We start from the raw sequence: 12299 nt of genomic DNA on the forward strand, positions 1-12299 counted from the left end.
TAGTTTTCCTTTCTGTGAGATGAATGTTTGGGGGGCATGTAAAGATTAAATAAAATAATACTTATTATGTATTTAATACTTTCATGGACTGAGTGTTTTTGCCCCCTCTTCCCCAAATTCATATGTTGCTGTCGTGCCCCCCAGTGTGAGGGTATTAAGAGGCCAGGCCTTTGGGAGGTGATTAAGTTTAGATGAGGTCACGAGGGTGGGGCCCCATGGTGGGATCAGTGCCCTTGTAAGAAGACAAAGAGAGAAAGAACTCTCTGTTTCTCCACCATGTGAGGGCACAGAGAAGGCGGCCACCTGCAAGCCAGGAAGGGAGCCCTCCCCAGGACCAGACCATGCTGGCCCCCTGGTCGTAGATTTCTAGCCTCTAGGGCTGTGAGCAATCAGTCTGCTGTCTAAGCCCCCGAGCCTGAGCCTGTGGCATTTTGTTACAGAGCATGATCAAGACAAACACGGTATCCTGTACTAACTACCCAACACATGTCACTTATCACAATGAAGGGTACTGAAGCCATCACGGAGTAGTCACAGGGGAAGTTCATTTTTCTGTAACTCTGAGAGAATCCTTGATGGCGTCACAAGAGCAGGTAGAAGAGAGGCCCCGGGCCCAGGCAGAGGGCAGCAGACGGGCAGGCTTACCGATGCTGCAGCTTTCTGAGAGGTGGGACCGCTGGGCCTCCAGGTTTCTGTAGGAGGAGATGAGAGGGCAGCGCTAAGTGAGCCCAGAGCCTGGCAGTGCTCCCCAGGGCAGCCTCGGCCCCTGTCTCCCCCCTGCCCTCCCTGCAGGGCCAGCAGTTCTCTGTCTCTGGCCTGCCTGTCTTGATGGCAATAATCGGGGAGCATGACCCAGGCCACCAGGGGGCAGCAGGGAGGGGGCAGCAGCGATGCTCCAGGTGGCATCGGGACACAGGAATGTGCCTGAACGAATTTGCTGGGAGAAATTTACTGGCAAAAATCGCCACTTGTGAAAGGCTGGGGTTCCAGCATTTTCCCCTGGGGCCCAGAAACTGGACACCATGGTAGAGAAGGCTCCCTGTTTATCCTGCCTTCTTCCTCTGGGAAGACACAGGCTGAGCACAGGGTCCCTAGTTTCCTGCCTCCCACCTTCTGTTTGTACTCACAGCACAGGGATCTGGGGCAGGCTGTTCCGCTTCTCACCATCTGGGGAGAGGGGAGGAAGAGGGGCAGCTGGAGCCAGGGACACAGGGTCCTGGATGGACGAGTGACCTTACCACTCCTAGGAGCCAACCCAAAGAAGACCCCTCCCACCCTTCTGCATCCTCTGAAAGTCGGTGTGGAAGGCGGGTGGGCCTTTGGCTTGAATTGGAATCCTCTAGAAACTCTCAGCTTGCTCCTGCCACTATCCACATGTTCCAGCCTCCTCCCCCTGCTTTCTGATTCCATCTCCAAACACACACACACACACACACACACACACACACACACACACACACACACACACACACAGGAGGGACCAGCCACGTTCGAGCAATAGCTTTGATCTGTGCGGGGCTACAAATGCTCCTCGTCCAGAAGCCGGCGCCCATGCCCTCCTGGGCCAGCAAGGCCAGGGCCGGTGGTTGAGGACCCAGGGTGAGACCACAGGAAGGGGCCAGCAGGGCTGGGTGCGCCCCTCCCCTGCCCCCTACTGGCAAAGCTCACACATCGGTCACGTGGCTTAGCTTCTGCTAGGGGGCGGGGATTGGCTCTGCTGGGCCACTGTCTGCCCTCCGGGCCAGGTTACCTTCGAGCAGAAACGCACCTTCCTTTGGACGAATGATGAGAGAGCCTTTGTGCGCTCCCTGCAGCCGGCAGTAACCGTCTACGAGGTCAGCCATGTTCTCGGCCTCTGCCAGAGAGGAGGTTTTGATGGACAAGGACTGCAGGGAAGAGACCAGCCAAGGGTGAGACCCCAGAGCCTTGGCTAGAGTCTACCCCACAGGACTGGCACCCACCCCCTGCGGGGCGCCATCAGCCCTTCTCCTGGAGCTCGGCTTGCCTTCCTCATCGCCACCAGGGGGCGCTCTCATCGCCCCTCTCAACTGACCACCCTGCACTCTAGGAGGACCAGTTTTCAGGTCTGACACATGCCTTGTAGGTGCTCAGCACGCAAGAGCAGAAACCGAAAAGGGAAGAGAGAGGGAGTGGGGTTAGGGGCAGACAAATGAAAGGAGAGAGACAATCTGTTTGCAGCTTGAGGTCTCTCTGACTCTTCCACCCACAAAAAGCCCCAGGTCCCTGAGGTCTTGATTCTGAGTCATTGTTCACTTGCTCAAAGTTAGACCTCTGATCAGTACCTTGATTTCTGGTCACCTCTCTCCTCAAAAACGCCTCCAACTTTTTCCCTGACGTTTTAAAAACTAACTTAATCTCGTGACATATTTTCCTTAACTTATCATCAGCTACCTTGTCTAAGAATTAGGTGCTATTTTCTTAACAAGATCTCAGAAGCCAAGGAAGCCCTGGCCAGGCTGGCCTGAGCAGGAACTCACAACTCGCAGCTGTACCCTGTTGCCTGAGAGCTTTCAGGGGCCCACCGATGCTCACCTGGGGGGCACCTTCGATGCCCAGCTGCAGCACCGCCTGACCCTCCTCCAGCGGGAGGCACCTGATGGACTTGATCTGCTTGAACTCGGCCAGGCAGGTGGGCTGTGGGAATGGAGAGGGGCCCTTCAGACCATCCCACTCCTGGGATCAGGCTGTGCAGGTTGATCAGTACGGGACTGGAAGTGGGGCACAAGGAAGAACTGGGGACTGGGAGTGTCTCAGGGGATGAAGAGAGAATCAAAGAAGATTAAGATGAGAAGGATCAAGGAGGTGAGTGTATCTGAGTGGTAGAGCACATGCTTGGTACGCATGAGGTCGTGGGTTCAATTCCTAGTACTTCCATTAAAAACAGCGGGAGGGTGGGGGTGAATAAAAGATTAGAAGGATCATCTTGCCCAAGCCTCTGGTAGAAGAAAAAATAAGTCTAGAGAGAGCCAGGACTTGCCCAAGGTCATATGCCAAGTTGGTGGTAGGGCCAGGACTGGACCCAGGTCTCCCAGGGACATGATCACCCCATTTTGCCATTGAAAGAGTAACCCTTTCATCTGAGCCAGAAGAGCAGTAGTCACGTCCTTCTCTCCTCCTCCTGAGCGCCCCCGGCCCCCTCCTCTGTGCAGGGGATAGTCCCAGGGATGTAAAGTACCGTCTGCCCCACTCCGTTATCCCAAACACTCTCTCTGCAGCAACCCATACCGAGCGCCTCTTTGATCTCAGCAAAGGGCAGGAAGAACTGTTGGATCAGGAGAGGGTAGGGGCGGCAGGAAGGGAAAGACCGCTCTGCCCAGGGCTGGGTGCGGCCTGGCCCCACCTCCACCCCTGTCTCTGTACCTTGGCATCTTGACTTGTCAGCTGGCGGATGCCTTTAGGGCCGATGACCAGGTCCACAGTAATGTTCCATCCTTGCTGGATTAAAAGGAGAGACGGGCTGTTGCCCCAGCTCTACCCACCCATATTTCAGAAGTTTGAAAACAGCTCACTAAGCTAGACACAGGCCACTGTCTCCTGGGCCCTCCAGCTCCTTCCATCCTAACCCGCTGCCATGCAGATGACCCGCTCCCAACACCCTGCCAGCTCTGCCCATCCCCCAGATTTGGAGCCAAGATGTCAGTTCCTTTTCTCAGGCAAGTGGCTTAACATTAGTTGCATTTTCAGATGCATCAGGGCTACAGAACCTACAAGCAAGCAAATCCTGTTCTTGACCAGCCCCCCCAGCCCTGAATTGGCCTCATGGCCCCCTTTCGGGTCCAGGAGAGAATAAAGAGGGCATGTCATTACAATGAGTTCACAGCGATAGGTCTCCTGGTCAATGTTGGCAAAGCCGGCGAGGGTGTTGAAGAACTTCATGACGCACTCCTCCTCCCGGAGCGAGGCGTACTGCTGGAACGTCTGCTGGATCATCTTTCGGAACTGCTTGGGCTGGGGGGACACGGTCAGCAGTGAGCGGGTGCTGCTCCTATGAGCTCTGATTCCTTCCCTAAGATGTCATGCCAGCCTGCCCGCTGCCTGAGGACCATCCCCAGGCCTCTGCCATGAGGGAGCAGGGCTCTCTTGCCTAAAACACATACCTGTTGTCTCAAGGGAGCTCACCAGAGCCCTGCGAAGGATGCAGGGGAGGTGGTATCCCCAGGGCTCAGGCCACAAAGCTAACTAGGCTCCGGTGTGGAACCAGATGCTGGTTTCCAGATTCCCAGCCACAGAAAGGGCCCATTGGATGGATGGAGTGGTCCTATGACCAGATGGCCCAAGGCAGCACAAACACCCTGGCTCCCCTGAGTATCCCCAGCCTCATCCCTTGAGCTCTGCTCCTGGGAGGACACAAAGAGGGTCTCCCTGGGCCCCTCACCTGCTGGTTTCCTCACCTTTAGGTTCTCCTGCATCTGCTTTGGGAAAAACAGGTCCAGCCCCACTTCCTTCCTGAAAGAAGTGGAGAAAAGCAGCATTAAATTCCACTTCATTCCCCAACCCAGGACTTCTGGCCAACCTGGGAACAGTGAGAGGGCTTGAGGACCAGGGAGATTGGTTCTGCCTGGCTCTGGTCTGGGGATGACGGGTGTAGGGGGTGAGCAGGAAGAGCAGGGCAGGAAGGAAAAAAGGGAGTAGAGGCTGGGGCCAGTCCCAGGACTTACTCCAGGAGCTCGAAGTTGGACTTTTTGTCAAGTGCGTTGTGGGGCATGTCCTTGAAGAACCTCCTGGAGAAAGAGAAGCCATGGAGAGGCTGATGGCTGGGGAATGAGGCTGTCAGAGTTGGGTCACCTGATGCCCACACATTGGCCTAGAAGCCCCCTCCCCTGCCAGATGTGGGAACCACTGGGAAGGAGAAAGAGGAGAGTTAAAAAATTCAATATTTAGAAAGCCATGAAGAAAAAGAAAACCCACAAATTTCCTCCCTAGAAAAGACTCCAGCTTGCTCTGGGAGGTCCAGCTCTGGAACTACCCAGTTGTTGGGCAGAAGGGGAAGATTGTGGTTCTATCAGGGTCTCTAAAACTAAATGACCCAAAGCAGCCAACACTTGAGCTATCAGTTAAGGAATATCTACCTCCACCTTCAGGCTCTGGGTTCCCTTTGTGATTTCCTTTCCCCTCATTTGCTATCTCTGAAATATTATATGTGTGTATGTAAATAATTATTAAATGTAGCACACATGAAAACTTTTGAATGTATGGAACAAGAGAACAAAATAAAAATAATCCATAATCCTACCACCAGGAGTAACATCTATTAATTTTTATGCATATTCTCTAAGTCTTATTTTCCCTTAAAATGTATTTCTTGATGGAGATTTTTGTGTACTATGTGTTTATAACAATCATTTAGGTAGAGACCAAAGAGCCAATGTCCCCCTTTGTGTTATCCTCCCTTCCCTGTTTGGATCTGTGTCTAGTAATTTCTTCAACTGTTGCAGACATTGTACCACTCTTGATGGTACATTAGAGTGATTCAGTGCTTCCCTTAAACCATGTGTCCTTATGCATATCTGGGCATATTTTATGCTACCGATACCATAAGCACAGAGGGAACTGAACCCAGGGCCTTACGCATGCACTGTACCACTGAGCTAGACCCACTCCCCCGAAGTACTTTAAACACATTAACTCATTTACTTCTCAACAACAATCCTATAAGGTTGTTACCATTATCATCATTCCCATTTTACAGATGAAAGAAGTGAGGCACAGAGAGATCAAGTGACCTGCCCAGTCAGTGGAAGATCCAGATTGCAAATTCAGGCAGCCCAGCTTCAGATCCTTTGCTCTTCATCACTATGCCCAGTTGCTCCTTGATATGAGTTGAGTGCATTGAGGACTCATCTTGGTAATCGTGTATCTTGTGCATATAGCACACTTATTTTTTAAGATATACAGATACTGTATATCTGTAGGCAGGTGACACAATTAATGATGTGAATAGGATGAGAGACTCTAGCCCATGATCTATGGGTAGACTGCTGGAAGCTTTTCAGAAAAAAAAAAATCACAGTCTTGGAAAATTCTGCATTATGCCTGATTTTCGGAAATGTATCTATCTCTCTTGGTGAGAAATAGTCATAAGTCAACTTTAAAACAATCCATGAGAATGAAGAGCTTTGTATTCAACTTTAAAAATGATAGGCTTGAAAATCTTCTATGAAGCTGACCAAATAGGTTCTTCCACATCCTTTCCCTAATATCACAGAAGTTGTACCTCCAAGGTCAACCCTTAAGAGTAAGAACATTTTGGTCAACTAATCTTTGACAAAGGAGGCAAGAATATGCAATGGAATAAAGACAGTCTCTTCAGAAAATGGTGTTGGGAAAACTGGACAGCAGCATGTAAATCAATGAAGCTAGAACACTCCCTTACACCATACACAAAAATAAACTCAAAATGGATCAAAGACTTAAACATAAGACAAGACACAATAAACCTCCTATTAGAAAATATAGGCAGAACATTATCTGACATACATCTCAAAAATGTTCTCCTAGAACAGTCTACCCAAGTAATAGAAATAAAAGCAAGAATAAACAAATGGGACTTAATGAAACTTATAAGCTTCTGCACAGCAAAGGAAACCATAAGTAAAACAAAAAGACAACCTACAGAATGGGAGAAAAGTTTTGCAAATGAAACTGACAAAGGCTTGATCTCCAGAATATAGAAGCAGCTCATATGACTTAAGAAAAAAACAAGCAACCCAATCCAAAAATGGGCAGAAGACCTAAACAAGCAATTCTCCAAGGAAGAAATACAAATGATCAATAGGCACATAAAAAAATGCTCAGTATCACTAATCATCAGAGAAATGCAAATCAAAACTACAATGAGGTATCACCTCACACCAATCAGAATGGCCATCATTCAAAAATCCACAAATGACAAACACTGGAGAGGCTGTGGAGAAAAGGGAACCCTCCTACACTGCTGGTGGGAATGCAGTTTGGTGCAGCCACTGTGGAAAACAGTATGGAGATTCCTCAAAAGACTAGGAAAAGACTTACCATGTGACCCAGGAATCCCGCTCCTGGGCATATACCCAGAAGGAACCTTACTTCAAAATGACACCTGCACCCCAATGTTCATAGCAGCACTATTTACAATAGCCAAGACATGGAAACAGCCTAAATGTCCATCAACAGATGACTGGATAAAGAAGAAGTGGTATAATTATACAATGGAATACTATTCAGCCATAAAAACTGACAACATAATGCCATTTGCAGCAACATGGCTGTTCCTGGAGAATGTCATTCTAAGTGAAGTAAGCCAGAAAGAGAAAGAAAAATACCATGTGAGATCGCTCATATGTGGAATCTAAAAACAAACAAACAAAGCATAAACACAAAACAGAAATAGATGCATAGACATAGAATACAAACTTGTGGTTGCCAAGGAGGGTGGGAAGGGGTGGTGGGAAGGGATAGACTGGGATTTCAAAATGTAGAACAGATAAACAAGATTATACTGTACAGCACAGGGAAATATATACAAGATCTTATGGTAGCTCAAAGAGAAAAAAATGTGACAATTAATTATATATATGTTCATGTATAACTGAAAAATTGTGCTCTACACTGAAATTTGACACAACATTGTAAAATGATTATAAATCAATAAAAGATGTTTAAAAAAAAAGAATAAGAACATTTATCTGACTCTTGTTCCTCAGACTAGGGAGGTGTGAAGCAATACATCCCTGTCATAAAATAAGCATGGGTTTTGGAATGATCCTGGTAAGACAGCAGAGATTGTCTGCTTTCTTACAAGACTGTAAGTGAAGCCACGTCAGATGACTCTCCGTGTCCTCCAGTGTGTGCAGCCCAGTGCCCATGCTAAATAATGAGTCATTATTATGATGACCGATAATAGTTTGGGGATGATTCGAGGAAAGAACATGAAATAGAATGCTAATGGGTCTTCTCTACGGCACTGTTTTACTAGGTGATGACATTTTGACAGTGACTCCAAAGATCGGAGTCTCAGAGTGACACTGGGGTCCTGGATATGAGATCCACAAACAGAAAGATAAAGGCGGGCTTTCCTGAGTTGGCCAATTTCAGAGGAGAAGATGTGATGCTGGTTGTAGGAGCTGAGGTGGTCTTGGAAGGCACAGAGGGCAAGTGTAATTAATTAAACTTCGTAGACAGCCCCCCATCCAGCCGCAAGGAACTCCCAGGACCTCATGCATGCTAAGCACGCGCTCTACCATTGAGCTATACCCTCCCCGACCCCTCCTCACCCCTTGGCATCTTTATTCTGCTTCCTGGGCTAGTTCACATGCCCTCTTCCTGATGCCCTCAGGCAGGATTGCTGACTCCCGAGTGCACATCTGTTTGGTACATACTTCATTCTGCCTTGTATTAGGATCAACTGTAGACACACTTGTCACTTCCCAAACACAGTAAGTTTACAAGCATCCCTGGATGATTTACTACCTTTGTACATATCTATTAGCACCCACTGGAGCTGGGGATACAGCAGTGAACAGCACAGATGGAACTCCCAACATTCAAATATCTCCCAGAAACAAGCCTACTGCTCAAAGAAGCAGTACTGGATCACTGGAATGGCAGAGAGATGGAAGATGCTGGCAGCCTGGAGGCAAGAGCAGTGGCAACCAAAGGAAGACAGGGGACACTGACCAGAGAGGGAGCTGGCACTTCTCTCCCAAGGACCAGACAGTGAGCACCTCAGGGACTTACCCTCTGTCAGCCCCAACTTGTCCCCTTCCAGCTTTCATATACCCTCTCTTTCTTCCCACTCTGGAGGAAAGTCCAAGCTGGCCAAGAGCCCAGGACAGGAGGGGAGGTGCAGGCACCCTCCCTGGAGAGGCCTCGAGGACACATACCTGAGCTCCAGACAGCCCAGCTGCAGGGCCATGCCCTCGCTGACCTTGCTGGCATAGCGCTGCATGTAGTCATTCCGGAGCTGGCAGGGAGAAAGGCCAAGGTTGAGACTCCTGCCCTCCTTCCCCATTCCCCTGAGATGAGCAGAGGCCCCAGGAGATGGTGCGTGTGTGCTTTGAACACCATCCTGCTGCCCTGAGCTGTTTCTCGCCCCACCATGCACAAATGCATAGCCAGAGATGAACAGCAGGAGCGGGGGGGGGGGGGCTCGCTCTCTGCTCTGCCTCTGCCTCCCTCTGGATGCCTGGGCAGTGAGGGTGGGGATCGCGCCCCCGGGGGCTGGGGCCTTTGGGTCTCTGAAGCACCTTCACGGCTCCACGAGGCGGGACGTTCAGATTCCCCTCCCCAGCTCCTCATTTTGGAAATAAGGAAACTGGGAATTTGAGGAGGAGTCAGTAATCTACCCAACGCCTTGCTGGTGAGCAGTGACAGATGCCAACCACTGTACAAGAAAAGGCTCACTTGGTCTCCAGTAAAACAGAGGGGAAATACAAGGGGAGGCTCAGGCCAGACAGAAAATACTGATGGCAGCTCCCGTGTATGCAGCGCTCACTCCCCGCCAGGTCATGCGTGGAGCACCTCACATGCGTTATAGCCAGTGGTGCGGTGAGCAGCTCCAAACAGCTCATGGAAGCTGGTTATTAAGTTTTCCAAAATTTTGTGTGTCAGTTGATGTATTGGTGGTTTGAAATAGGGCAGGGTGGGAGAATTAACACCACGGACATTGGCAGGTGCTACAAATCAGAGAACTGGTTTACCAGCACCGCTAATGCTATCGCTTGGTCCTCGCACCAGCCCTATAGAGTAGATATTCTTATTATTGTCCCCATTTTATAGAAGAGGAAACAGCCTCATGCAGGTAAATTAAATCCCTAGGGATACCAGGTGAGGGCGTAGCAGAGCTGGGCTAGACACCAGGCGTGTCAGACGGCCAAGCCTGTGCGCTGAGACTACCGCCTCCCCTTTGGACCTGCCCTGCCTGCTGTAAAGCCGGCACTCCTGGGCAGCAAAGAGCCACTAGGAAAGTCCAGGAGGAGCTGTGCATATGCGGTGGGGTTAGCCAGCCCTTAGCTGTGAGGGAAGCATGTTTGGGCAGCTGACCAAGGACCAAGCAATGTTCCCAAGAGATGTTTCTCGGAATGGGACTTCCAAAATCTAAGATTTGTCTTTCCATCTCCCCAGGAGAGGATGGTCATATGACCCAGGAGACCAGAAGATAAAATACTTTTACCTGTTGGTAAAAATAAAGCAGCGTGGTCCTGTCTTCCTTCAGGCTCTCCATGAAGTCCTCTGGCAGGTAGCGGATTTGAAGGTCATACCTGGGACAGGAAATTTAGACTCTCTGGTCGATACAGGGAAGCTGGTTATACAAAAGGCTGCCCATGGAGCTCCTGGCCACCCATTCAGGACTTGCTCCTTCTTTCCTTCCTCCGTGGTTGGGTGAAGGACCACAGAGGACAAAGGGATAGTTGGCCAGCATGCGGTGGTCAATCCTGACTCTCCATCTCTTCTCCCTTACAGCAGCTGTTCTCCTCAGGTTCACAGACCAGCCCTTGGTCTGGCTCTCTCTCCTCTCTGCACTTCTGTTCCTCCTTCTCTCTAGCACCAACAGCATCCTGTCTAGGGATATGCCTAGATACCTGTCTTGGGATGGGGATGCACTGTGAGCCCACATGTGCTTGGCAAATACGTGCATTGGATCCTGCAGAAGCACCAACCTAAAATGCCACTCAGATTTTCCAAAATATTCTCAGAAGTCGGGAAGTGCTCCAAGGAAGGACCTCCCAGGGCCTCCCCATACCTCACTTATCTCCCCTCCCATTTGAGAGCCCAGGCCTCCTCTCCTACCTCCACTCGGCTTCCACGTGTAGACACTCGTACTTGTCCTGCACCTCACCCACTGTCATCTGCGGGTGCAGCCAGTGGATCTCGTCCGACTTCATGTGCTTCAGCCTCAGCCCATAGCACTCAGCCAGCTGGATGTTGGGCCCAATCCGTCCGCTCAGCAGGATGGAAGCAATGACCTCCTATAGGGGAGGAGAGAGGGGCAGGACTCAGGGGCGGCCCCCTTCTAGGCTCCCACAGTCCTCACGCAGCCCCCAGAAGTGTGATTCTCTAGGGTGGGATTCCATCTTAATGTCCTCTTCATCTCTGCTTATCTAGGAATTAGTGCAAGGCATGGTACACAGCAGGCTCTATATGATGAATGGACAGGTTGGCAAAATGAGACAGAGATGGAGGAACTGGGAGGAGAGAGGAGAAAAATGCACTGAGGCAAAAAGCATGGATTCTGTGCTTCTGCGTTTCATTCCAATCAAACTGATTAATAACTACTGAGCAACCACCATGAAAGAAGCATTCTCTGAATGGTTTCCAAGTCAGCCAGCATTACTGAGGGTCTGGAGTAGGCACTCCTGGGCACTTTGCATATATTATTTCATTGGATCTGCACTACACAGGAGAGCAGGTGTTAACATCCCCATTTGGCTGATGAGGAAGCTGATGGAGGTCACACAGCTCATGGAATTAAGCTAGGATTTTGAATCCTGGGCCACTAGACTCTGAGGAATTCTACTAGACCGGGCTGCTCTCTGATCAGGAGGAAGAGTGGCCCTAGATTATTTAGGTTTGTAACATGCCTCCCATGAAGGAGGCATTGTCTAATTTAGTAAATCAAACGTAATCAATTGAAAAAAAGAGGTTCACCATTTTTTAAGAAGAAAATCAGCTTCTTATTTTCACTAAAAAAATGCTTAACTAATATTAAAATAGTACTGTTTTGAAGGAACACCCAGTTATTCTTCTGCCTAGGCACCCACATGTCTTTGTCCAGCTCTGCCTCCTGCCAGCCCTCTTCAATTCCATGGAATTGAGAAGGTAGAAGACCCTAAGCTTGAAAAATCCCATCCCTCTTAGGAAAGCAAATGCTTATTGGAGCAGTCAGTTATTGCTCTGTGATATAGATGGGGAAACTGAGGCACAGAATGCAAATGTTAACAGTTCTAACAAGTCAGCACAGGAATTAGAACTTTGGTCCTGGGATGAGGAAGAAGGCTGTGAACAATGGTACCTACAGTGAGAGGGACACAAAGAAGAGGGAGAGTTCAAGGCTGTGAAGTTGACAATTTTGTATTTCCACCCATTTCTCTTGCCATTGACCCTCTGTAATTCTCTGTTCACTAGGTCATCTCGTTGTATTATCCAGAGCTCCCATGTCAGTCCCACCTAGACTCCCCATCTGGAGTCCCAGACTCTAGTGTTTTTGAACTTATCGAGTCTTCCCTGTCCAAGTTGAAACTTATATAACTAATGTTGAATTTCCCCAGGACTGGCACCCCTGTGATTATTGAAAATCTAAAATA

The 12299-nt window shown here is 49.4% G+C and overlaps 1 protein-coding gene across 10 annotated transcripts in view; it reads right to left on the reverse strand.

Moving 5' to 3' along the window:
• The window catches only part of PTK2B (protein tyrosine kinase 2 beta), a 127832-nt gene that overhangs the window by 22790 nt on the left and 92743 nt on the right, over positions 1–12299 (reverse strand). For all 10 annotated transcript variants that reach the window (XR_012503445.1, XR_012503446.1, XM_045511668.2 and 7 more), the window contains 11 exons: positions 10786–10964; positions 10169–10256; positions 8880–8959; positions 4680–4742; positions 4413–4467; positions 3829–3969; positions 3382–3456; positions 2554–2655; positions 1769–1886; positions 1128–1167; positions 646–692 (listed from right to left, as the gene is read on the reverse strand). Coding sequence is in view for 8 of the 10 variants with exons in the window: in XM_045511668.2 (XP_045367624.1) it covers positions 646–692; positions 1128–1167; positions 1769–1886; positions 2554–2655; positions 3382–3456; positions 3829–3969; positions 4413–4467; positions 4680–4742; positions 8880–8959; positions 10169–10256; positions 10786–10964 (988 nt within the window). In the remaining 2 variants the exon portion in view is untranslated. The remainder of the gene's footprint in view (positions 1–645; positions 693–1127; positions 1168–1768; positions 1887–2553; positions 2656–3381; positions 3457–3828; positions 3970–4412; positions 4468–4679; positions 4743–8879; positions 8960–10168; positions 10257–10785; positions 10965–12299) is intronic.

This window comes from Camelus bactrianus, chromosome 31, assembly GCF_048773025.1.
Source record: "Camelus bactrianus isolate YW-2024 breed Bactrian camel chromosome 31, ASM4877302v1, whole genome shotgun sequence".
NCBI lineage: Eukaryota > Metazoa > Chordata > Mammalia > Artiodactyla > Camelidae > Camelus > Camelus bactrianus.